Raw genomic sequence first — 26,849 nt, forward strand, 5'->3', positions numbered from 1 at the left:
GAAAATATCGTTATCAGTTCTCAAAACACAGACTGAAAATGAAACATGACAAATAGCCAGTTGTAACTTCTAACTGACGATTTTGATTATTATAATTAACGTTATAAAATGGAGTTAAACTTGTAATACTGATTTCATTTAATAACATGATTTAAAAAGATATATACGGTAAGTCATTGTCTTGAGAAAAATCACGTCTTTTGATTTTTTGAGAGGGGGGCAATTTTAATCGCTTGAAATGTAACAATATTTAAATATTAGCTGAGAATTTTTTTTTTCTATATCTTGAAAATACATATTGTTCATATGACTCTAAACACATTAAGAGGTATATATTTTGAAGAATTTGCATTACGGGAGATATATGTATACATGTGTAGACTACGGTTATTGTATGCTGGGTGCAGCGTAATTCATGTCCACGTTCTCTGCGGGGAATCTCACATTTGGACCAGCATCTGTGAGGGATAAAGAGGGTGCGTTCTACACGCTAGATCGGATTAACTAGGGATCAAAGATTAGTGCGGCACTACGAGATTTATTTAAATACATTCATATTACTTCAAACAGACCATATGTATACATGTATTTCCATACACAGCGCCGAGTAAGTATATCAAAAACGGATCGGTGTTTTTCATTACCAAATAACGCGGGATGGTTCATTTGATTAAGATTTTTAAAGATCAACTGGTGCATCAAAATTGTTATAACTCATGACATTAAATACTAACCTTTTTTTCTGAAGATTTTCCACGACTTAATGTAATGTTTTCAATAAAAAAAAAGTAAAAAAAAAATTGCAGATATAATAATTAAATAATTTACCCAGGTGAATTAATTATTTCCATACAGTTATCCAAAGTACAGTTAATGACAATAAAAATGGCATATACATAATTACAGTATCAGTCATTGAATTAACTGCTATGACAATCACACATTAAACTGTAAAAATCCAATTAGGAGTGAACTTTGACCTGAAGGGTAAATTGATTTCAGATGTTGACACAGGCATAATTTTTCTTGCTGACACCTTCTGAGTAATGACTTTTCAATTCACAGTTCTCATGACAGAGATAAAGGATTGTCTTAAATATTACGGACTTGCACATGTATCACTAAACTGGTAACATGTGCATAAACTATGATCTTTGTTTTTGAAGAAAGACATAAAAATTACTTAATAAAAAATAATTAAAAAAATAAATATAAAGAAATCAATAAGTAAAACATATAATTTATTGTCAACAGAACATACTCAAATGCACACATTGTAATTAATACTTGGAACATCACAGTACTTATTAGTACTTACCATAAACTAAATGCTTGTCTTAAATGCTTACAGTTATATATAGGAACATAAATGCTCTACTAACTGTATTCTTTGTCCTATTATGAGCAGGTTTTTAAAACTGACTTGAAAATAAATGTTCAGTGCCCTTAACATTGTAGAATTGCTAATCAATTATGATATTGATATACCATTGTGAAGTCTTACTTTATGCATTGAATTTGTATGATTGTTTATTAAATAATCAAATAATGATAGTAATCAACTCCTCACATTTAGATGTTTGTTTCAATTTATCTCGAACGTCCATTCCACAAATGACATTTCTGAAACTGTGACAAAAACAAAGGCTCCCACAGACAATGCTTGACATGACCTTAATTTTATTGATAGCAGTGCCAAAGAGAAACATTGTTTAGACTATGTCTATAAAGCCCTAGATGAACACACATAAACTGTCCACTGATAAAGATTTTATTCTATATCCCAGCCCGTGTCATAGATGAACAAATGATTCCTCTGTTTCATCCAGCATCACATGCCCTGAAACAGAATTAAATTTAGTTTAGAATCTGAACCTGAATTAGAAAAGAAACATAGTTTTGAAAAATATGGAAAGAAAAAGTTCCTAGAAAGCTAGAAAGCATAAAAAAGGATATGAAGAAATTCAATTTAAAAATCAAATCTACCCTATTTTGTTCAAAAATCAATTTCTCCCAAATATCGTACAACACATTAAATTTAATTCATGTACAGTATTTCCTTATTACGTAGTAACATTTACAAAATCTTAATCTTCAGGTTGCTTAATCTAATTCCGTCCTGCTGATACACTTTCCCAAACAATACTTTAAAAGGTCTAACACAAGGTAGTAGACAAGCAAAATGCAGCCAAAGTATCTTAAACTGATGAGAAACTAAAGAGTAGGGAAAAAAAGTAATCAAACGGAAAGTAAAGTGAATATTGTGGAGTGTACAACTGATTAGCAAAAATATGTTTACCGGGTATTTGGGTTTGGTATGATGGTGATGAATTCCCCCACCCCCTACAAAAAAAAAATAAATAAAATATAAAGAAAAATTTACTCTAAATAAAGGATATAATCACTGTTACCACATACTCAATAATTCATTTATACTTTTTAGTTTTCTTTCACTTCATACATGATTATTGAGCAATGAAATGAGGAGAGAGGAACATATTACTTTTCCTGTAAATATAACAGGTTTCCAATAATTGCTTTTTTACATCTTAAAACCCTGCAGTAAAGAGTTCTTACTTTGTAGTGGCAGTCTGATGGGTTCTTTGTCTGTAACGGTCACCTGATGAGGTCGGTTCCTGAAGTTATAGCGGATGTACAAACTCTTCTCCTGGTCAGGACAGGGGTCATAGAAACCCGGAAGTTCACTCTGTAAACAACAGAACACATGACAGTTTATCTGCTCTTCACTGCTTAAAACAACAATTTATAGTGTACTTTCAAAATGTTAACAAAGTCACATAGAAATAAATTTTGAAAAATATTTTATATCACCAAGACTGTGCCTAGAATATATGAATTGAAAAAGGGTCAGTTATCAGAGCAAAGGTTGTGTTTGAAAGTTTCCAATTTGTAAAGGGCAAGTATGGTACACAGACTACACAGCATACCTGCATTCAGAATTCAATTTACTTTGAAGTCTTCACTCATTGAAGTTACACTTTTTTTCATGGAAACTCTCAATATACATGTACATGTACTTAGAAGAATTTATTATTGATAATTGGTCTCCTACCTTAGTACTGGAATCTAAAATGATAAGCTGTGATTCTACAACAAGTGCTTGTAGTGGGACTTTAACATCTAAACAATTGGATTCTGCTAATTCTCTGTAATAAAAACACCAATAGCAGTATGCTTCATTTTAAATACAGTATATGTTAAAACAAGAGGCCCATGGGCCAAATCACTCACCTGAGAAGCTTTGTCCATTCTGTTCTTTACCAGATTTCCCCCTTGTAATACATATTGCGACCCCACCTTACCCCACTGATCATAATTTAGACATTTTGAAATCTGCATTGCCCAAGGATGCTTCCATGTGCACATAAGTTTCAGCTTTTCTGGCCCAGTGGTTCTTGAGAAGAAGATTTTCAAAGATTTTCCTATTTTTTTCTATGTAAAACTTTGATTCCCCAATGTGGTCCTGCCCTACCCCCAGGGGTCATGATTTGAACAATTTGGAATCTACATTACCCCAGGATGCTTCCACATAAGTTTCAGTTTTTCTGGCCTAGTGGTTCTTTAGAAGAAGATTTTCAAAGCTTTTTCCTATATATTTCTATGTAAAACTTTGATTCCCAATTGTGGCCCTGCCCTACCCTCAGGGGTCATGATTTGAACAATTTAGAATCTACACTACCCCAGGATGCTTCCACAAAAGTTTCAGTTTTTCTGGCCCAGTGGTTCTTTAAAAGAAGATTTTCAAAGATTTTTCCTATATATTTCTATGTAAAACTTTGATTCCCCATTGTGACCCCGCCCTACCCCCAGCGTTCATGATTTGAACATTTTAGAACCTACACTGCCCCAGGAAGCTTCCACATAAGTTTCAGCTTTTCTGGCCCAGTGGTTCTTGAGAAGAAGATTTTTTAATGACCCCGCCCTATTTTTGTCTTTTCTTGATTATCTCCCCTTGTAAGGGGACTTGGCCCTTAATTTTAACAATTTAAATTCTCCTTCACCCAAGGATGCTTTGTACCAAGTTTGGTCAAAATTGGCCCAGTGGTTCTTGAGAAGAAGTCGAAAATGTGAAAAGTTTACAGACCGACAGACAGACGGACAGACAGCTAGACGGACGGACGGACGACGGACAAAATGTGATCAGAAAAACTCACTTGTGTATAAAGAAGTTTTAGGATTATTAGTCAAGGGAGAAACTTTAAAAGTTAGCAAGTAAGCACATGTTTTTAACAAAATAGTTAATACTTTCAAGCACAAGAAGAAATGGGATATCAAATAATACAAAAGATGTTTGTAAAACACTTATGCCCCCTTCCCCAAAATAATTGGAATTTTTGTAAGTCCACGGGGCATAAATCTTTCAAAATTGGCTCAACTGTACCCAAAACAGAACATGACGTAGATATTCTTATGATAAATCTCTATACAGTAAAACTCAGTTATAACAAAGTCACTGGGACCTATGAAATTATTTCCTTATATCCGTATAAAGAATTTGTTAAATTTGTATAGCTGGGGATCCAATATAACTTCGCTATATATGTGAATTCGCAATATCTGTGTTTGCACTAACCGAGTTTTACAGTACCAAATTTCATTTCAGTATGTGTAACGGTTGTGAAGAAAATGAAAAGAAACTTGGTGGACTAACACCCTAAAAAGCCAACAGACAGCAGCATAGCAATATGCCCTCCGTTCTTCAAAGGGGGCATAAAAATCAATCCTCTGCATAACAAATTTGTGTTTGTAATCTATAGTTTATGTGGCACCTACCCATCCTCTGTTGTAAGTTGACCATACAGGGCCTTTAGAATTATCAACCCATTCCTACGAGTCTCGTACTCCAAACTTCTCGCTACTGTCTGTTCCATCAGCTCCACCTGTAATGTCAGCAACTCCTCAATTCATGTCTACATCATAACTCAATTTACACAGTAATGTCAGCAACTCCTCAATTCATGTCTACGTCATAACACAATGTATACAGTAATGTCAGCAACTCCTCAAATCATGTCTACGTCATAACACAATTTACACAGTAATGTCAGCAACAATTCATGTCTACTTCATAGCACAATTTACACAGTAATGTCATCAACTCCTTAATACGTTCTATTTCCACTATTGAAGAGTTATAGTTCTTAGTGCGCTCTTTTGTGAAAAAGTCGGAAAATGTACAAATCTCGCGGGATTTCTGGGACAAACGTAATATAAACATGTAAACAACATGTTGAATGTCGATGAACAAATCTTAACAAAATGCATATGAAATATTTTATTGTTGTGGACTTTATTTAAATCAAGAGTAGAGATGACAAGGATATTAATTTACATCTATTGCTGATCGTATGTATCTATTTATCGTAATGCTACATTTAAAGACAGTACACATACCTCAGAAATGTCGTATTTTTTTTTAATGAACGATAAAGTTAGGGTTTTCGCTCTTTTACACACGTCTTTTAGTTCTTCTATTCATTCGTTAGAATGACAAATGCACTTACCATTTAAAATTGGATTAAGACTGGCATGTTTTGTATTATCCGCCATGCCATGCTGTCCCAGTCATATGACCAAACGCGCCTCTAATTCTGAAGAGTTAACTAATGGAAATACAACGTATTCATATCTACCTCATAATACAAACTACACAGTAATGTCAGCAACTCCTCAATTCAGGACCAAACGCGCCTCTAATTCTGAAGAGTTAACTAATGGAAATACAACGTATTCATATCTACCTCATAATACAAACTACACAGTAATGTCAGCAACTCCTCAATTCATATCTACGTCATAACACAATTTACAAAGTAATGTCAGGCATTGTCAGCGACTCCTCAATTCATGTCTACCTCATAACACTCTACACAGTATTGTCATCAACTCCTCAATTCATGTCTATGTCATAACACAATTTACACAGTGATGTCAGCAACTCCTCAATTCATGTCTACGTCATAACACAATTTACACAGTAATGTCAGCAACTCCTTAATTCATGTCTACCTCATAACACAATTTACACAGTAATGTCAGTGACTCCTCAATTAATGTCTATGTAATAACAAAATTTACACATAGTAATGTTAGTAAGTCCTCAATTCACATCTAACTCATAACACAATTTACACATAGTAATGTTAGCGACTCCTAAATTCACGTCTAACTCATAACACATTTTCCACAGTAATGTCATCAACTCCTCAATTCACGTCTACGTTATAACACAATTTACACAGTGATGTCAGCAACTCCTCAATTCATGTCTATGTCATAACACAATTTAAACAGTGATGTCAGCAACTCCTCAATTCATGTCTACCACATAACACAATTTACACAGTAATGTCAGTGACTCCTCAATTCATGTCTACGTCATAGCACAATTTACACAGTAATGTCAGCAACTCCTCAATTCATGTCTGTGTCATAACACAATTTAAACAGTGATGTCAGCAACTCCTCAATTCATGTCTACCACATAACACAAATTAAACAGTAATGTCAGTGACTCCTCAATTCATGTCTACGTCATAGCACAGTTTACACAGTAAAGCCATCAACTCCTCAATTAATGTCTGTGTAATAACAAAATTTACACATAGTAATGTTAGTAACTCCTCAATTCACGTCTAACTCATAACACAATTTACACATAGTAATGTTAGCGACTCCTAAATTCACGTCTACCTCATAACACAATTTACACAGTAATGTCATCAACTCCTAAATTCACGTCTACGTTATAACACAATTTACACAGTGATGTCAGCAACTCCTCAATTCATGTCTATGTCATAACACAATTTAAACAGTGATGTCAGCAACTCCTCAATTCATGTCTACCACATAACACAATTTACACAGTAATGTCAGTGACTCCTCAATTCATGTCTACGTCATAGCACAATTTACACCAGGGATTTATCAAGGCTGTTTTTACTACCGGTAAACGGTACCTTTCCCCTCTTGAAAAAAGTGAAAAAATTCCCCTTTTCAGATAGAAAATTCTCTTGATTAAACAGAGAATATTTAAAACATCGTACTGAAATTTTCCGTTTTTGTCCGATTGAAGTTTAACAGCATATCCTAATTTACCATCCTAGTCATTCAAACGCTTTTAAAAGAGAGAGTAGAATATTCAAGCTTCTATTTGATATTGATCGGTAAACATGTGCTATGTCCATGATGTCAAAATATACGTCTGGATTGCAGAGTAAAAAAGAAAAGTGTAAATGAGTAAGACGGAGATTATATCACTATGGATCGGAAGAATGGACTAACAACAAAAACAATGTTAGTAGTGAAACAGGAAAAACAGAATTGATTTGTGATAGATATTGAGAGAAAAAAGTAAATAAAGTATTGACCAGGTTTAATTTTTTTTTTTTTTTAGTTATTTAATATTTTGTCTAAAAAGTGACGTTTTTGTGGCCTTTGTAAAGGTCTACAAATGGCCCTCAGAAGCTCTAAGAATGCAGGATTTTGCTCCATTTATTTAAAAATTTTCCGGGGGGGCATGCCCCCGGACCCCCCTAGAATACTCGCGCCTCCGGCGCTCATATCGAGCCTACGGCTCTCATTTTTTCCCCTTTTCATATAAAACGGTAGTAAAACAAAAAAGCTAGATAAATCCCTGTACACAGTAATGTCAGTGACTCCTCAATTCATGTCTATGTCATATCTCAAATTACACAGTTATGTCAGCCATTCCTCAATTCATGTCTATGTCATAACACAATTTACAAGATCACAAGTCAAAATTCTAAGTGAAATTCAATATACTATACATGTTGCAAGTTCTCTATTATTATTTGGAAAAAATAAGTCAGTAAGAACTGATTCAGAATAATAAGGCTTTGAAAGAGATTTTCATAAACATTGCCTCTTGACTACACATGTATAGAACTTACAGCTATTTCTGCATCTTTCTTTTTCTGTAATAATTCCTCAGACTGTTCTTCTTGTTTCCTTTTAAGTTCTCTGTAACATAATACACGAAAAAACTTAAAATATAAATTAGGTTAAAACCATCTTCTACATTGGGATTTGGGTCAGTTAATGTTTATATAACGGCCGCAAACTTAGTTTTACCAGCGAAACGTAAGATAGTTATTTCCAATCTTATGCAATCTATTTACTTTTTTTTTTTTTTTTTTTTTTTTACATGTTTATGCCTTATTTTGTTGATCTACAAAATGTTCAAAATTCCCCCACCCAAGAATTGAAATACTGTAAACCAAGTATTATACGCGTGCTATAAATATCCGCGAGTTCCGCGAGTAACCTCTGCTCGCGGATATTTATCGTCGCGAACCAGTTGTTCATTTTCTTCACATGTTATGATTGGAGTTATTTGCCCTTTTTGAATACCGATCCCAACACTTCAATATGTAATCACGGAAGAACTTTAGCGTACTAGAAGTAGATAAGATTTAATTACAAACATTCAGTGAAAATATAAAAAACGAAAGGCAACTCTTAAACTATTTGTATAAAAATGATTAAAATGTCAATTATATCAGCTTGTGTTATTATTGTTCATTTATTGTCACAGACGAGTTAGATATAGCCTGGTTAATTACAACTAATTATGGCCCAGTCCTGCTCTGTCCAAACCATGTATAATAATTGCCCTTTGGCTATGTAGATCTCGGAAAGCGCCGATTACCCAATTGGTATGAGGCACTTTCACAGTTTTAAATCAACTTTAATCTCCTCGATTTTTTTCCCCGACTTTCACTATTCTGGACATCGTCGTGAATGGTAAAATTTTACCCACTTAAGGGACGAATATAAGATTTTAAATGGACGCTATACACAGAATGTCTTGAATAATGCGTGAGCCGTACTCACGGTAGCATTTTATCTAATTTATGGGCAGATATAAGATTTTAATTTAATACAAAAAATACTTGTGGAACTAAAAAAATGTGACCACTCGTTCGCGGAAATAAATCGTCGCGGATTAGTTCTCTAGCGGTTAGTCGCGAATAAAAAATGACGCGTAGGGTGAATTCACCATGCATCGGATACCCTTGTACTTCAACAAGTTCTAGCGATATCGCTACCGACGGAAAATTATCAAAATGGAGTTTAACATTTAGTTTGTGATTAAAATATCAATTTGGGACACAATTATATGCCCTTTATTTAGAAAATATCCTCAAAAATCGAGTTTTTAGGAATAACTCAAAATTCACCATGGATCGGACATTGTTTACCATGCATTGGACAGACGGTATTTTGACTGGATAAATATCATACCTTTATTAAAGTGCTTTAAAATCCTTGATATGGATACATTTTTATCTTTTATCTAAGAATTAACCCTCAATTTAAATCTAATTGACGATATCGTTGCACAAATGTAGAACGATTCAAGAGACCTCACTCTGCCTTAAAAATGCTTTAAAATGCTTATAATGCGGTAATTCGCGCCTTTTTTCATGGTTTATCATACTCTGGTTTGTAGAAATAAATTGAGTCAAATTCCAGACGTCATACATCGATAACCTGTATTTTGACTGAAAATATAGAGTTTTTATTTTCCTTTTCCGCAAAAAACAGCTATCAGCTGGGTTCTGTATGAAAATGGTAGTGCTTACCTTTGCATCGGAAAGTGTCCGATGCATGGTTAATTTGTGTCCGATGTACGGAGAAATGAACATACTAGTGAAAACCAGCTTTTAAAAGAATTATACGAACATTGAAGTGAAATTTCTTTAAAATTTATGTAAAATTATCAATCTTTGACTTTATTCACCAAAGTCTGCCTCGTTCCGTTGAAGTCGAATTTTAAGAACGATAACTCTAAAAATCGCAAAATCTTAAATTCCTGGTTGTTCCCCTTTGATGATGTAAAATATGATGTAACTTCAAGGCCATTCTCGGGGTATTTTTATCACAACATGATAATAACAATCGGTATCATTAAAAAATTTAAGTCTTCAGCTTCAAGACAGAAACAAATAAATACACGGAACTCTTAAGTTGAAAGAGAGTTTATTGTCTAAAGTTGTCCGATGCAAGGTATGTGTCCGATGCATGGTGAATTCACCCTATAATAATTGGTTTACAGTACATGAAGTTCAACAGTAGCAGTGTGTACAATACAAATTCCAAGTTTACCATATGTCTCATCATTAACATAAATTTGTTCTATTCATGTATGAATTTCAAAAGCAAAGTAAATTTATAACCAACTTACTGTTTTGAAAAAGCACACTTACTCAGATTCTTTCTGTTTGATAAAGGGATCGATAATTAACTTCTTCACAGCAAAATAAGCTAAGGTAGGGATAAATGTTCCATAGAATATAGATGTAGGTAGCACCTGCTCTGACAGTAGAATTGGGAAAGTGTATGATTGTCGTCCTCGATGTAGCCTGCAAAAATAACATACAGATCCAACAATTATCTCCCTACCCTGGAATGAAATAAAACAAGAGGCCCATGGGCCACATCGCTCACCTGAGTACAGCTTTATTATTCTGTTCTTTACCAATTTCCCCCTTTAATACATAATGCATCCCAACCCTACCCCACTGATCATAATTTAGACATTTTGAAATCTACACTACCCCAAAATCCTTCCATGTGCACATAAGTTTCTGCTTTTTTGGCCCAGTGGTTTTTGAGAAGAAGATTTTCAAAGATTTTTCTTATATAATTTTATGTAAATCTTTGATTATTGTGGCCCCGCCCTTCCCCCGGGGGTCATGATTTTAACAATTTAGAATCTACACTATACCAGGATGCTTCCACATAAGTTTCAGCTTTTCTGGCCCAGTGGTTCTTGAGAAGAAGATTTTCAAAGATTTTTCCTATATATTTCTATGTAAAACTTTGATTTCCCATTGTGGCCCCGCCCTTCCCCCGGGGGTCATGATTTGAACAATTTAGAATCTACACTACCCCAGGATGCTTCCACATAAGTTTCAGCTTTTCTGGCCCAGTGGTTCTTGAGAAGAAGATTTTCAAAGTTTTTTCCTATATATTTCTATGTAAAACTTTGATTCGCCATTGTGGCCCCGCCCTTCCCCCGGGGGTCATGATTTGAATAATTTAGAATCTACACTACCTCAGGATGCTTCCACAAAACTTTCAGCTTTTCTGGCCCAGTGGTTCTTGAGAAGACGATTTTCAAAGATTTTTCCTATATATTTCTATGTAAAATTTTGATTCCCCATTGTGGTCCCGCCCCTCCCCCAGGGAATCTACATTACCCCAGGATGCTTCCATATAAATTTCTGCTTTTCTGACCCAGTGGTTCTTGAGAAGAAGATTTTCAAAGATTTTTCCTATATATTTCTATGTAAAACTTTGATTCCCCATTGTGGCCCCGCCCTTCCCCCGGGGTTCATGATTTGAACAATTTAGAATCTACGCTATACCAGGATGCTTCCATATAAGTTTCAGCTTTTCTGGCCCAGTGGTTCTTGAGAAGAAGATTTTCAAAGATTTTTCCTATATATTTCTATGTAAAACTTTGATTCCAAACTGTGGCCCCGCCCTTCCCTCGGGGGTCATGATTGGAACAATTTAGAATCTACACTATACCAGGATGCTTCCACATAAGTTTCAGCTTTTCTGGCCCAGTGGTTCTTGAGAAGAAGATTTTCAAAGATTTTTCCTATATATTTCTATGTAAAACTTTGATTCCAAACTGTGGCCCCGCCCTTCCCCCGGGGGTCATGATTGGAACAATTTAGAATCTACACTATACCAGGATGCTTCCACATAAGTTTCAGCTTTTCTGGCCCAGTGGTTCTTGAGAAGAAGATTTTCAAAGATTTTTCCTATATATTTCTATGTAAAACTTTGATTCGCCATTGTGGCCCCGCCCTTCCCCCGGGGGTCATGATTTTAACAATTTAGAATCTACACTACCCCAGAATGCTTCCACGTAAGTTTCAGCTTTTCTGGCCCAGTGGTTCTTGAGAAGAAGATTTTCAAAGATTTTTCCTATATATTTCTATGTAAAACTTTGATTCGCCATTGTGGCCCCGCCCTTTATCGGGGGTCATGATTTGAACAATTTAGAATCTACACTATACCAGGATGCTTCCACATAAGTTTCAAAGCTTTTCTGGCCCAGTGGTTCTTGAGAAGAAGATTTTTTAATGACCCCACCCTATTTTTGTCTTTTCTTGATTATCTCCCCTTGTGAAGGGACTTGGCCCTTTATTTTAACAATTTAAATTCTCCTTTACCCAAGGATGCTTTGTACCAAGTTTGGTCAAAATTGGCCCAGTGGTTCTTGAGAAGAAGTCGAAAATGTGAAAAGTTTACAGACGGACAGACAGACAGACGGACGGACGGACGACGGACAAAATGTGAGCAGAAAAGCTCACTTGAGCCTTCGGCTCAGGTGAGCTAACAACATACAGATATTAAAGTACACTATCTTATTGGTCATTCATACAATTTTTTTCTTTAACATTTACCCTAATGAGAGTTATACATGTACCTCTTATCACAATGAGCCCCAAAATAATATCAACTAAATTGAATGGAAGAATTGTGAATGCACCAAATTAGAGATTAGAGGGTTATGAATTTTAAAGGACGTACTTTTTATGTTTGGGTGCAGTTTACACTAAGTACAGGTAAATACCTTAATTGTAGTCGGACCCCACCATTATTTCCAATTATCATCTTGGCGTGTATTGTGCTGAATTCTGTAATTTTCTTTTGCACACCATAAGCGAAATACCATCCTACGGTCCCACCTCTGAAAAAGAAAACAAGCATCAAAACAACTCATTGAAAATTTCAACTCAGCTGTATTCTTAGACAAAACATTACACGTACTTGAAAACAACTTTAAGATCAAATTTGTCTCTTCTTTGGCATTAGAAAATTTTATAAAAAATAAAGAAGAATTTCAACAAATAGGACTGAAAATTAAGGACAGATTCTTGAACAAGAGGCCCATGAGTCACAATGCTAACCTAAGCAACTACAGCCTTTTTTTGTTCATCAGCAGATTTTTTTCTGATATATTCCCATGTAAAATTTGTCACTATTACCTCAGGGGTCATGATTTGAACAAATTTGCATCTACAATATCTGATGATGCTTCTTTATAAGAATATGAGAATAAGGGGTTGGGACTTCCAAATCACTTCCACATATCCATGGTATTCAAGATATTAATGTTCAAGATACCAAAGTTTAACTGTATATAGGTATGTACTGTAAATATGAATGATCATGACTTTGTTGTTCTTCATCATATTTATCAGGGAAATAGCCCTAGCCTAAGGTAGACTGGAATCTTGCTAACTCCTTTAATGGTATACTTCAACTATACATTTACTTACGTCAATGATAATCTCATCTTGCAGTCATAATCCTGAAAGTCCCTGACATATATGGCTCTGGCAAAATTGGAAGCACCAACCTACGAAATCCATTAGAAAATTAAATTGTGATATTAGCTCTATGCAGTTACCATGATCCAAGCTTTATCAAACATAAGAGAATCACTAATGTACAATAAAAGTCCTTCACTAAGGAAGACAATCTTGATACTTGATTTAGATCTATGTCACTGAAGTGTCATACTTACACATCTGACCTGGATTTTTAACTTATGATCTTAATAAAACCTTCAATTTTGTGGTTTTTTTTTTTAGAAATACACAAATTCACAGTGTTACCAAATGTTATCCTTTCTAAATAAAAGAATTCATCAATATTATTAAAATGGGGTCAAAATATGTGATGTCTTTGTACAGCTGACACATATCAAACATATGCCAGTTTAGTATTTTGTTAAATCTTACTTGTACTGTAAATGAAGCTCTGTGTGGCTCCTTATCAATCCGTAAAGTGGTGCTCAAATTAGATCTGGATGTATTGACAATGCTCAGAGCCATTTCTCCCTGAATGTGGCGGTCTAACTGACAGGATAATACTGTAAAGACATCATTTATAAAACATACATGTATGTGTAGCTGAACAATTCAATCAATTCATGGTACAGGAAGCTACAATTACAATCTTACATGAAAGAAAAGCAAGCTGTATAAAACACAGCTGCGGTAAAGTTAGAACTTACTGAAGGACAGGCCTAACTGCATGGAATTGTTGTGCAAACCAAGGCCAATAGCACCTTTACAGTAACTGAAAAATGTCAGTGAGGTATTCTTTTGAAATTTAATCATTTTTTTTAATTATAATGTTTGTTGTTCAATGTGTTTGATTTACTCTTATTAATGTCCATGGGTTTTTTTGTTTGAAAAAAAAAGATTCTGTACCATCTCCTGGTTAGCTGTCTGTAGGCATGCAGTTCCATTGGCACTGATCGACCAAATGTAACCTGTCCCTAAGAATAAAACACAACAGTTTATCAAAAACATTATGTACATGTTTATTGAACTAGTTATTACATAAAGCAAAGTTCTTAAAAAGACTAATTTTTATGTAAAATACATACTGAAAATCACAGTTTATTGGCGAGAAATCTAGCTTACAGCTCTTCTAAGATCACAGTTATATACATGTACTATAATAATCAACATTCATGATTTCCCCCACATTTATAAATACCAAATGACTTCTTGAATCTCACAAAAAGTAAGGTGCTGCATTTAGTGATAAACAGTAGCCAAAACTAGAGAATTGAATAATTCCTAATTATTGGACAGAGCAAGGAAGACTGAGCAATGTTAGACTACCTGTAGCCAGCCTTTGTCTGAGGTCTGTCGACGGTATCCCACTAACAAATTTCCAGATCCATTTCCGTTCCTCGAGGAGACTGACCCAGAGACAATGGCCGTGTCCTTTGTAGTTATTGGATAATCTACAGACTGGGAGATGTGGAACTCGGAAATCTCTACGTAACCAAGCCTGTCTCTGTGGAAATTGATATAATACAGTTCATCTAAACATAAGAATCTGGGACTTCAAAATAATCATCCTTAAATAAAAGCACAGCCATCAATATTGCTACATTGTACATGTATTATTTCAATTGTTTCATGATCGAATTCAATCTTCTGACAATTACGGATAATGCCTCAAATAACAGGAATAAACTTAGTGCATCATCACTTACTCATAATCTGGGTCAATGACATAACCCTCAAATAGATTGGTGGCATTAATTCCAACTTCTACCTCTCCCTACAAAACCATTCAATGTTATTACAATAACAAGTGGCACATTCAAACCTGTCATACTATCCTATTTCATGTAAAGGTGTTTGATAATATCAGTACTATGCCACAAATAGTTAATTTATGTTCTCAAACATTGCTGAGAAAAGACAGAAATATTACCGCTGGACTGGTTCTCTGTAACTTGCGTTGTTCCTGTTCATACTTCAATCTATCTAATTCTGCTATGATTTCTGCAGGGGACTTTGTCCTTGTGATAATCTGTGAAAATGACATAAATAAGTTGAAGGGTCTAGGTAATATATTGGTGAAGGTAAATTTCAGAGAGAAAGAAATGTACACTGTATACTGGTAAATATGTACCCAGCATCAAAGTTTCTTTGGTTATACATGCTAATACCAATTAAAATTTTTACAATATGCTTAAATCTCATCAACTTTAAGACTTATATCTGGACATGAAAGAATACCATGCATGCATCAAACTTTTTATGTACCTGCATAATCATATTTCATGTACGATAACACAATTCACTCTGTTTTATTGTTTTTCTTCTGCTTGTGATAGAAATCTAGCCTTTTCATTTAAAAGACATGAGATCCAATTATGCATTAACAAGAGGTCCATGGGCAACAATGCTTGCTGCAGTTGCATGAGTAACCTTTCCCAGTGTTCTTGAGAAGATAAAAAACTTTTTCCTATAAATTTCCATTTAAGATTTTAGTCCCACATCAGTGACTCAACCCTGTCCTCATGGGCCATTATTAAAATGATCTTGAACCTATACTATATTGGGATGCTCATAAAAAAAATTTCACCTACACTATATTGGGATACTTATACATGAAATTTCACCTACACCAAACTGGGATACTTATACATAAAATTTCACCCTTTCCCCCATACATTCATGACCACCCTATTTTTTTACTCTTATTAATCATCTTACAGGCCTGTAGGAAGCAATATCAGTTGGGGGGAGGTGGGGGTCACAACCATGCATTTTCATTTGTCAGCACTTTCAACAACCAAATATTTTATTGAGGGAACACAAGCATATAGTAGCAGTTTTCCACAGTTTTCTGTATATCTCCAAAATCAGTGGGGGAGCCTAGTTAGAATAATCTGTGTCTCAGGACAAGCCCTCACCACAGTTTGAATACCTCCCATATACCCAAAATGTAGCAAAAAATTGCAGAATCACCCCAAAACAATTTTGAAGAATATAAATAACAAACCAGTGCTTTTTTAGGTTGGTTGTGCCTTTAAACATAAAGTATAATCCAAATAAAGACTAAAATTCAACTAATTTTCTCAACGTTTTTTCTCACTTCAAATTTACTCACCATGTTGACATTCAGAACTCTGGATTGTTCGTAGTAAATGCACTGAGTTCAAGTTATTGCCCATGTTGATTTTGCAACATTGTGAATATGCAGAACGAATTCTTAACCAGGTCCATAGGACATTTATAATTCAATGATCAACAGAACATTCTATCTTGGGGGAACCCCTCCAGTACTGCAAAATCCCCTCCCTTTCTTCCCAAGGATTTCAATGCAAATATGTTTGTCAGAAATTCTAAGATCTTTTGATTATTATGTATCAATTATGAACTAAAAACTATAGTATACTCAATACCTACCTCCAGTCCCTCTACCTCCAGTCCTTTCATTCCGTAGCGGTTATAAATTTCTCTCTTATTGGGATTACTAAGTACTATAAATAAAAGAATCATTTAGGCAAAATATCTAAAATTAAAAAATTTAGTCTGATTTTAAAATCATCATCAGTACATGTATTGTGCTTTGAATTACATGAATTATTATATATTAACAATTCATGCTTCATATAGTAATATTTTGAAATTCGTTACTTAGATCACTGTTGAAACCAACAGATCAAATGTAACATTTTCTTTTTTCTATGTAATCTATCAATACACAGGCCTCTTGACTGGTTTAACCAGTTGACAGGGAATTCTTACTCCTCCTGTGCACCTGATCCCAATTCTTTTAGTTTACTGATTTAAAAGATTGATCACTGTTTGTTACCTTCAACTTTTACATTTGATCCATTCCTAGCAATTGCATAAAAAAAAAATTATTTCCAAAAATACAGGAATTATTTTTTTGTCTTTGATATTTTCTACAACTTCGTCCATCCACAACAAACTTACTTTCATAGGCATTTTTGATTTTGTTGAAGAAAACCTCTGCTTGTTTTTTCTTTACTGCATCCAAGTGTTTGTCTGGATGAAATATTCTACTCATCCGTCGAAAGGCTTTGTTGATCTCTTGGTTTGTGGCCTGTTATAAATTAAAAATTCATTCAACCAATCAAACATTACTTCAACAATCCAAAATGAACAACTTCAAATTCCCAAATTCCCATTTCCCAGAGTGAATTTCAATCTTGCTGATTTGCAACTGTCATATCTAATAAATACCTTGTAGGGCTTACTGTACTATAGATTTAGAGTCAAGATTTCCCTGTAAAGGCGCCTAACAATTTACAGCAATCCACAGGAGGCCCATGGGCCAAAACTCTCACCTGAGTAACTATGACCCTTTTGTTCTTCATCAGCAGATTTCTTTTTATGAACCCATCCTATCACAAGGGGTAAAAATTTGTACAAACTTCAAAAATTAATCTTTACTAACTGAAGATGCTTCCATATAAATATGACTAATCATTGCTCTACTTAACTTGATAAAAAGATTTGTAATTTTCCTATGTACTCCAATGTTAAACGTTGATTGCCATTGTGGACTCCTGGGGATCATGGTTTTAACAAATTTAAATATAATACCTGTACCTGATGATGCTTTTTACATAACTAAGGCCAATCATGGCTTTGCTATACCTGTGAAATTTTTATTAAGTACTTCTCTAAATATGATCCCCAAATTCTGCTCATCCTACCCTAAGGGTCATGATTTAAACAAACTTTAATGAGCACTACATGAGGATGCTTCTATGTCTATATCAATGTGATTTATCGTGATTTTGCTATTCTAAAGAAAAAGACATAATTTTCAATATCTTTTTATGTTAAACTTTGATTGACCATTGACCTGCATACTCCTGTCAGTGTGTGTCATGATTTGATGAAACTTCAACCAACATGACCTTACCTGAGGATGTTTCCATAAAAAAAAATTATGATCATGGATTTGCAATTCATGAGATTTTTTTTAAAAGATATAAATTTCCTTAACATTACTTTGTAAAACTTTTGTCAATTGTGTCTCCACTCTACCCCTAAGAGTCATGATTTGTACAAACTTGTTTTTAAACTAGCTGAGGGTGCTTACATATAAACATGATCAACCATTGCCTTGCTGTTCTTGAGAAGAATTTCAAAGATTTATTTTTCCTTTTAATATAATCCTTTGTAAAACTTTGATTCCGAATTCATTGTAGGCCACATCCCACACCATGGGTCAGGGTTTTAACAATATAGCAGGAATTTGTGGGCATCCTGCATCTGAAAATTAACATCCACAAATTTAGTATATACCGGGGTTTCATTGTCATTTTTCCTTTTGAAAAATATGAGCAAATATTTACATTTCCAATGTCTTTGTCCGAGATAAAATTACCAATTGTAAATGTAATTTATTTCCTCATGAATGTTTTGGCGCAGTTCCAAAAAAACCACGTGCAGGGCGGGACAACACCTAGAGAGAAGCAGGCTTGGAGCCCGTGGATTGGCGGAATCAAAGCATGTAAATATAAGGAATAACTGTCAGATTTTTCGAATTCATGAAGATGATCAATGGATTGGCTTGTGTGATAATTTTATGCATAAACGCCTTTGGCGTTTATGCAAATTATCACACAAGCCAATCCATTGATCACGTCATGAATTCGAAAAATAAGACAGTTATTCCTTTTTAAAATACATGAAATTAGGCATCCACAAATCTATAAAATTTAAGCAATCCATTTAGATTGGCCCCCCTGTGCATTAATAAAATGATTCTACAGAATAGACTTTAGAAGTAACAGTCTTTGAGAAAGATATCTGACAGTTGGACATGTAAGTTTACTAATGTATCTTGACAGAGTCATAAAAATGTTTCTTTCATAGAAAAAAATATTGCAGAAATCCAAGTGTGTAAATGACATTGATTAAAACCTCATGGACCATGTCAAGTATTCATGAAGTTGTAAGACTTTCTTGGTTGTAAATATTGACATACTTTAAATCACTTTTTATTCGCGAGAACTTTATTTTCATGTAATTACGCAAGACGACATGCTCGCGAAAAATTTCAATCTCGTGTATAATAGAATTCCTTAAGATTATATAGGGCAATGACCACAATTCGTGAAAATTTTGTCTCGCTAATAAAGAGTCAATGACCATCTCGCGAAAATAAGGTGTCGCGAAAATAAAGTGATCTACAGTATTTCAAATCAATTCAAATGATTCCACAGTAATCATATTATAGGAATAGGATATTACTCAAACCATACCATTTATACTTACTGACATAATTTTTAATTTGTCCATAATTACTGTGAAATCATAATTTTTTGTGGGGGTTAAGTTTTGTTATTTTCAAGGTATGAAGAAATCAATGAATTCATGTCCACCACGAAATGTAAAATGTTACATACATAACAGATTAACTACTAAAACAATCCATCCAAATCCCCATGAACCAATTTGAAGACTTTTCATCAAACCACAAAAATTTGACCTCACAAAATTACGTGATTTTACAGTATACATGAATAAAGATACCCAAGGATAATACATAGTGATTATATCATTCATTTCACATTGACTGTACCGTAATCATATTGGTGGTACATGTATCATCACTAAAAGAAATTCTGATCAGTAAACAGGCACAAGAATTCTGATTCATGGTAGTATGTCAATGTATTAAACTCATATGGGACACAGACCATCTAATTTTTAGCTGCAAATGTAATAATAGGTGCAGTGAGCGAAATAAAGTTCAAACAGCTGGAATGATTCTGAAATTGTCTGCTACATTGCAGGTATATGGGTGGTAATGGACAGTCTCAAGATAAAATTAGATTACTTCTGGGGTACTAGTGTTGCAAAATCGCAATCAGATTTACTATCAATTATCAAAATGACTTGGTGGCATACAATATCAATATTTAGAACTTTAATTCAAAGTTACTTTGTAAAAAAGTTAACCTTGTAAATATTCAGATATTCTAGTAAATAAAAACATTTTTTTTTTCAATAGAAAACAGTGACATCAACATCAAAATATGCTAAGTTGGAAAGTTTGTCCACCATTTCCATAAGAAGGAACATCGTTTGATGAGTTAAGGGATAAGCTAAGTTTGGTTGAACAAATATTTTTTTAAAAATTTATAGCGACAAACAATTTTGAAGTTTTCCATCAATTGCCGCTGATGCACTGCAACAATTTTCTGATGATTTGCAATGATTGTAACAAGACTAGTTACAGCTAAGTTAAAATGAATAGGAAGGTTATCATATAATACACAGCTGCACTCACCATGCTCACCCAACAGTCTAAACAGTGGTGAAAGGTATGACTGGTAGAACTTGATTGATGTGGGAAGTGTTCATACAGGTGGATGGCTATGAGGTCAGGGTGAAAGGTCATAGTGGACATATTTACACATGCAATAGCATTTTGTCTGAACGCTAGGGAGATGCAATGAACGATAACTCTAAATCAACAGATGTGAGTTGTTGACATTCATTTGCGTGTGAGTAGATAAACAATTCACCGGATTGTAATTTCTTTTTGTGATAACGCCCCGGTTTATGAAAATTGAAATTGTCCGAACAAGGTAAATATGATTTCTGCATCATTGTAGAAAGCTATTTTTACTGAGATTTGGAAAAACATGAATTCGGAACGAAGTAAACAATAACATATTTGCAAAGGTATTTCTGCCTCTTCTCAGTTCTATCATCAATTAAAAGTTGCAAAATATAATTCACCAGGTAAATATTTTTTAAGCAAAATCACAGTTTGAACAGATCATGCAATTATTTTCATTCATTTTTTAAATATATTGAAGCGATGTTTTGTTGTTTGATTAGGCCCAAAAAAATTAATCAATAGTTTCTCAGGCACCGCCGCTTCAGTTCAAAAACGGCCGCATTCATCAATTTTATTGACATATTGAAAAGGGATTCCAAGTTGAAAAAAAGTAAATCGAGTTATTCCCCTTTTCATAAATGCAAAGATAGACATTTTTATTAGAAAAACAATACATTTCTTCCAAATTTTCAGTATTTTATGGATTACCGTAACTTTTAAATAAATGTTTGGAGTAACATTATTGAAACTTGAATACATATTATAACCAATTTCAGAGAACAAAAATTAAGAATTGGTAGATATTATCATTTTATTGAACAAATGGCTTAAAAAAGGTGTTTAACCAGCTTCCAAAAAAAAAAAAAAAAAAAAAAAAAATGCCTGCCTGCCGCATTAAATTTTGATTTTTTTGGCCTGAGAAACTGTTGATTAATTTTTTTTTGGCCTTACCTACCTGATGTTTAAATTTTTATTCTATATTTATCACATGTTTTTAATTTAGGTCTATCCACTTTCATTTATTAAATAATGGCAATATTTGCTTATGAACGGTAGTATATACAGTGAATATGTTTGTTTTAAATGCACTTGATTTTTTTCATGTTCTGTGTTACATAATACCAGAGACATGTCTTTGGTTACACCGATACAAAGAAACAGTTTATAGATATACCCAGTGTTTTCAATAAGATTTTCAATAGAAGGAGAAATAGATGGAATAGCAGGAAACCAGTCTCGGCGAGGGGTCTGGGGGCCGCCTTAGGCCCCCAGCGGGTCCAGGGCAGAGCCCTGGTAGGGGGCCCAGGGGGGTGAAGCCCCCCAGCCGAAAACGAAAATCAGCATTTTTGACTCATTTTTCTTAACTCTCAGGCCATTAAAAAAGTACCATTCTTTCACATTGCTGTCACTATCAATTATCAAATTTTACCTAAAAAAGCCAATTCGAAACCAATTTTTACCTTTTCACAGATTTGATTGACAAATTTTTGACAGACTGAGTTTTTTCTTCTGAAAACTAAGTATGTATACAAACATACTATACAATTTAAGTATTAAATTCTAGTACAGACAATTGTCTGTGATAGGATATATTATACTGAAAATTCTACATATTTAGTCCCTTTCACATAAATTGGTCAGGACTTTTATTCAAAATTTAAAAAAAAAAAATTTAGTTAAAAATTTAAGATTTTTTAAACACTTGGTGATGTACAGTACCCCCAAAAAATTGAAATATTCTGCAATCTTAGACTTTTCATAAATTAATCTTTAAACTGATTTACTTTGGCATTTTGTACAGATTGTCAGAACAAAATAATTAAGACTAGAAATATGTCCATAGGACACGAATGCCCCGCCAAGGATATTTAGTAAAGCAACATGAAAATTCGTATGTGTATAAAATTTGATCAGTTTGGTTCAGGTAGGGGTTATAGTTACTAAGGAATTAAAATGTAGGTCAAATCCAGCATCCGAAGCAAGTCTGTTAGTGTCCATCCCTAGATGCATCATCCATGCAAGTTTGGTTCAGGTACGGCTTAAAGTTACTTGAGAATAAAAATGTAGGTCAGATCCAGCATCCGAAGCAAGTCTGGTAGTGTCCATCCCTAGATGCATCATCCATGCAAGTTTGGTTCAGGCAGGGCTTATAGTTACTTGGGAATGAAAATATAGGTCAGATTCAGCATCCGAAGCAAGTCTGGTAGTGTCCATCCCTAGATGCATCATCCATGCAAGTTTGGTTCAGGCAGGGCTTATAGTTACTTGGGAATGAAAATATAGGTCAGATTCAGCATCCGAAGCAAGTCTGGTAGTGCCCATCCCTAGATGGATCATCCATGCAAGTTTGATTCAGGCAGGGCTTATAGTTACTTGGGAATGAAAATATAGGTCAGATCCAGCATCCGAAGCAAGTCCGGTAGTGTCCATCCCTAGATGGATCATCCATGCAAGTTTGGTTCAGGCAGGGCTTTAGGGGTGAAACGATACGCCTCCTTCACGGTTCGATACGTATCGAAAAATTTGGTCTCGGTTCGGTTATTTTCGGTACGATACATTTTGATAGAAGGAAATCAATTCAACTGTTGCTTTATCCTTCCTTTTATTTAATCTAGTCAAAGAATTTATGTGCAAAATGGATAGAATAAATCACCTTAATTGATTTGACTGTTAAAAAACATTTTACAAACTTTAAGTCCACAAAAATTTACGTTTTTGAACTAGAGAAGCATGTTGATACCATATGCCAAACCCGACTGAATGACGATCCCGACCGAAAAACGAATTGAACCGAAAGTAGAGACTTTGTACCGTGTATCGAACCGAGAAAAAATACCGCGGTGAACCGTTTCACCCCTACAGGGCTTATAGTTACTTGGGAATGAAAATATAGGTCAGATCCAGCATCCGAAGCAAGTCTGGTAGTGTCCATCCCTAGATGCATCATCCATGCAAGTTTGGTTCAGGCAGGGCTTATAGTTATTAGGGAATTAAAATATAGGTCAGATCCAGCATCCGAAGCAAGTCTGGTAGTGTCCATCCCTAAATGCATCATCCATGCAAGTTTGGTTCAGGTAGGGCTTATAGTTACTTGGGAATGAAAATGTAGGTCAGATTCAGCATCCGAAGCAAGTCTGGTAGTGTCCATCTCTATATGCATCATCCATGCAAGTTTGGTTTGGGTAGGGCTTATAGTTCCTTAGGAATGGACCTGCTTCAAAAACTATAACCTGGTCACTCATCAGGAAAATGTAGGTCAGATCCAGCATCCGAAGCAAGTCTGGTAGTGTTCATCCCTAGATGCATCGTCCATGAAAGTTTGGATTGGGTAGGGCTTATAGTTCCTTGGAAATGGACCTGCTCCAAAAACTTGAACCTGGTCATTTATCTGGAAAATGTAGGTCAGATCCAGCATCAGAAGCAAGTCTGGTAGTGTTCATCTCTAGATGCATCATCCATGCAAGTTTGTATCAACATGTGAAATTTGATAACACCAACTTGAATGGTATGTTCAAATCTGAGCTAAACACCAATTTAAGAAAAGTGAGGTCAAGGTCAAAGGAAAGGTCAGGGTAAAAAAATGTTGATGCAGTTGCATAGCTCTCATCAATATCTATCAGCATATGAAGTTTGATGAAAATATCTTGGATAGTTTCAAAGAAACTTAGCTTTGAACAGAGCTAAACGCAAAGTGTGACGGAAGACGGAAGGACGGAAGGACAGAAGGACGGAAGGACGGAAAGACGGAAGGACGGAAGACGGACATGACAAACACTATATGCCCCGGCCATATTCATGGCGGGGCATAAAAATGGAATTTGATACAAAATACTAGTATATTAAAACTTTACCAAATGCGAAAATGATACTGTTCCTGTACTTCAAGAGATCTTACACAAATAGATGAGAATAAAATTTTACATTTTCAGTTTGAGGAAATTCTGTAAGAATATTTCTACCTCTGAGTCACGATTAAAATATTAAGACTTTTATTCGTAATTATTATGTCTTAGCTTAACATTTTATATTTTCAGTTTGAGGAAATTCTGTAAAAATTCAACATTTTTTCGTAAGGTCTTAAAATTATATTGGCCTAGATATAGATATTTGCTGTTGTTTCAACGGGGAACCCTTACTTAACATTGGGGTTGCCGCACAATCAATTTGCAATCGAAAATTTTAAAACACAAACAGATCTTTTCGGAAGGGACCATTCTTTATGCCTCTCAATGTATGTGATCTCAAGCGCATGTGTTACAGCAGGCCAGCAGGTTTCTCCACGACTTTGCTCAAATATTCGTTATCCGCGACGCCATTATGTACATGACACAATCGATCTAATCAAACTTCCTTGAAAAAAGAGCGCACTCAAGGGAAGCTACTCTAGATCATGGAAATAGTTGCGATAAAATCTATGAATTTCACGTATCAGCCCCGGCAAAATCTTATGACAGAACTTTCATAGCCGGCAAAATTTCTCATACAGGTGGTTAATTTTGCTGGTTGCCGGCTCTTATTGAAAACACTGTATACCCATGGTATGGAGTTACCTTTCCCAACTGAAAATTTAGCCTTGCTGTCAGAATAGTTTCCCTTGAATCACAGATCACTGTCTGAGGTAGGTGTCATAACAGTATTTCACTTGAGGTTCACGTCAAATCATGGCTGACGCAAAATAATCCCTGAATCTCCCCTCCCCTAAAATTTAGGGCGTGCTGATTTTTTCTATATATTGTACTGAGTGATTAGACCCTGGACTAGATTTTCAAGCACCTGCTCGACTTTGACCGATACAAACTTGCGTGCCTTGTTGGATGGCTATGTATTTTTTGGTACTTAAATCTTTATAAAGAATTGTTTTACAAGATCTGAAAAGGAAAATTCTCAGAAGTTTGTTCTAATTACATCTACTCAAACTTACGCATTTTTGGTAAGAATAAATATCAGAATTTAATACTGTTGTGCAACTGGTAGGCTGTTTCTTTCACTTGTATTTAAGCAAATTTCATTTGGAATCTTCCATTGTATGTAGATAGAATAATGAAATAATATCACATTTTTAAAAAAATCCTATATGCAATATTTCACTTAAAATATTATGCAACTTTTTTTAAAACCCGAATTTACTCTACTCTTCATCTTGCAGTTGCATTGGTTTGTGAATGAATGAAATATTATAAAATATATTAAAAGTAACAATTTTAAAAGATCTTAAAAGATTTTGAAAAACGCCAAAGTCATAATTACATTTCAAGTGTTTAACGTTTAGGGTATAATTTAATTTTAAACCAAGCTGAGTTAACTCGAAATTTGAACAGACGATAGGTCATGCGGTCAATTACAAAGTCATCATTAGTTCCTTACAAGATATATAGAAAATAAATGTAAATTCTTTCAATTATGCATTTGTCAAATCTTATTAACTGTTTAAAAATAAACCTTTCTATCCACATTTAGTAGAACATAGAGATCATCAGCTTGCAATCCATCGTCATCCATGGAAGCCGCCATTTTTTTTATTTAGATGAATAGTAACTGGTACTAAGGATATTCGTTTATAAATCAGTTCATGCCTAACGAATCAAATGTTCTTAGTTGATTATATTTCTCAAAATTAAGTCAAGCAACTTCCCCAATAAAAGTTAATATAACTTTTAAATATACTCTTATTTGAAAAGGTAGACAAGTCCCTAGGCCTACAGAAGTACTAATTATTTTATTTATCCCTCCAGAGACATATATGGTTTTATATGTCTCTGATGGGTAACCCGAATTACCGAAATGACCCTGATTTACCGAAATGCCCCTGGAAATTACCGAAATGCCCCCTAAAACTACCGAAATGCCCCTTGAATTATATTCTAATAGGCATTTCATGATAATTTATGATAAATTTTATTCAGAAATTTAAATTATTCGGCATGTAAATTGACATCATTCAGAAAATAGTTCTGCTAATATGAAAACAAAATTAATTAAATTGCTTTCATTTGTTTCAAAAATTTATAAAAATATATATTTCAGTTTTCCTCAAATCGGATTAATATGTCGATATTGTGCATGTGTGTTCATTTTGATAAAATAATTTAACTGTTAACAAATATATCAAAAAATATTTTGAT

General features: G+C 34.4%; 1 protein-coding gene across 1 annotated transcript; it reads right to left on the bottom strand.

The window, feature by feature from the left end:
• Positions 1–1,249: 1,249 nt before the first annotated feature.
• Positions 1,250–26,239, bottom strand: LOC134234303 (dnaJ homolog subfamily C member 11-like). Its single transcript, XM_062716349.1, has 17 exons — positions 26,167–26,239; positions 17,334–17,463; positions 16,800–16,873; positions 15,316–15,414; positions 15,092–15,159; positions 14,712–14,889; positions 14,292–14,359; positions 14,093–14,157; positions 13,818–13,948; positions 13,353–13,432; positions 12,644–12,760; positions 10,257–10,412; positions 7,938–8,007; positions 4,795–4,901; positions 3,074–3,167; positions 2,578–2,707; positions 1,250–1,840 (listed from the first exon to the last, which is right to left on the bottom strand). The coding sequence occupies exons 1-17, from the start codon at positions 26,236–26,238 to the stop codon at positions 1,794–1,796; spliced, it is 1,686 nt and encodes a 561-aa protein (XP_062572333.1). The 5' UTR covers position 26,239; the 3' UTR covers positions 1,250–1,793.
• Positions 26,240–26,849: the final 610 nt, after the last annotated feature.

The sequence above is a fragment of the Saccostrea cucullata genome, unplaced genomic scaffold (assembly GCF_032062105.1).
Source record: "Saccostrea cucullata isolate Sc308-1 unplaced genomic scaffold, CSIRO_AGI_Scuc_v1 ctg783, whole genome shotgun sequence".
NCBI lineage: Eukaryota > Metazoa > Mollusca > Bivalvia > Ostreida > Ostreidae > Saccostrea > Saccostrea cuccullata.

Coding starts and splice junctions, on each gene's coding strand:
- LOC134234303 (XM_062716349.1), bottom strand. CDS start 26,238: ATGGCGGCTTCCATGGATGACGATGGATTGCAAGCTGATGATCTCTAT. Junction 14,158..14,291: donor AGACAGCTAACCAGGAGATG/GTACAGAATCTT, acceptor GACATTTTTCAG/TTACTGTAAAGGTGCTATTG. Junction 13,949..14,092: donor GCAGTTAGGCCTGTCCTTCA/GTAAGTTCTAAC, acceptor ATGTCTTTACAG/TATTATCCTGTCAGTTAGAC.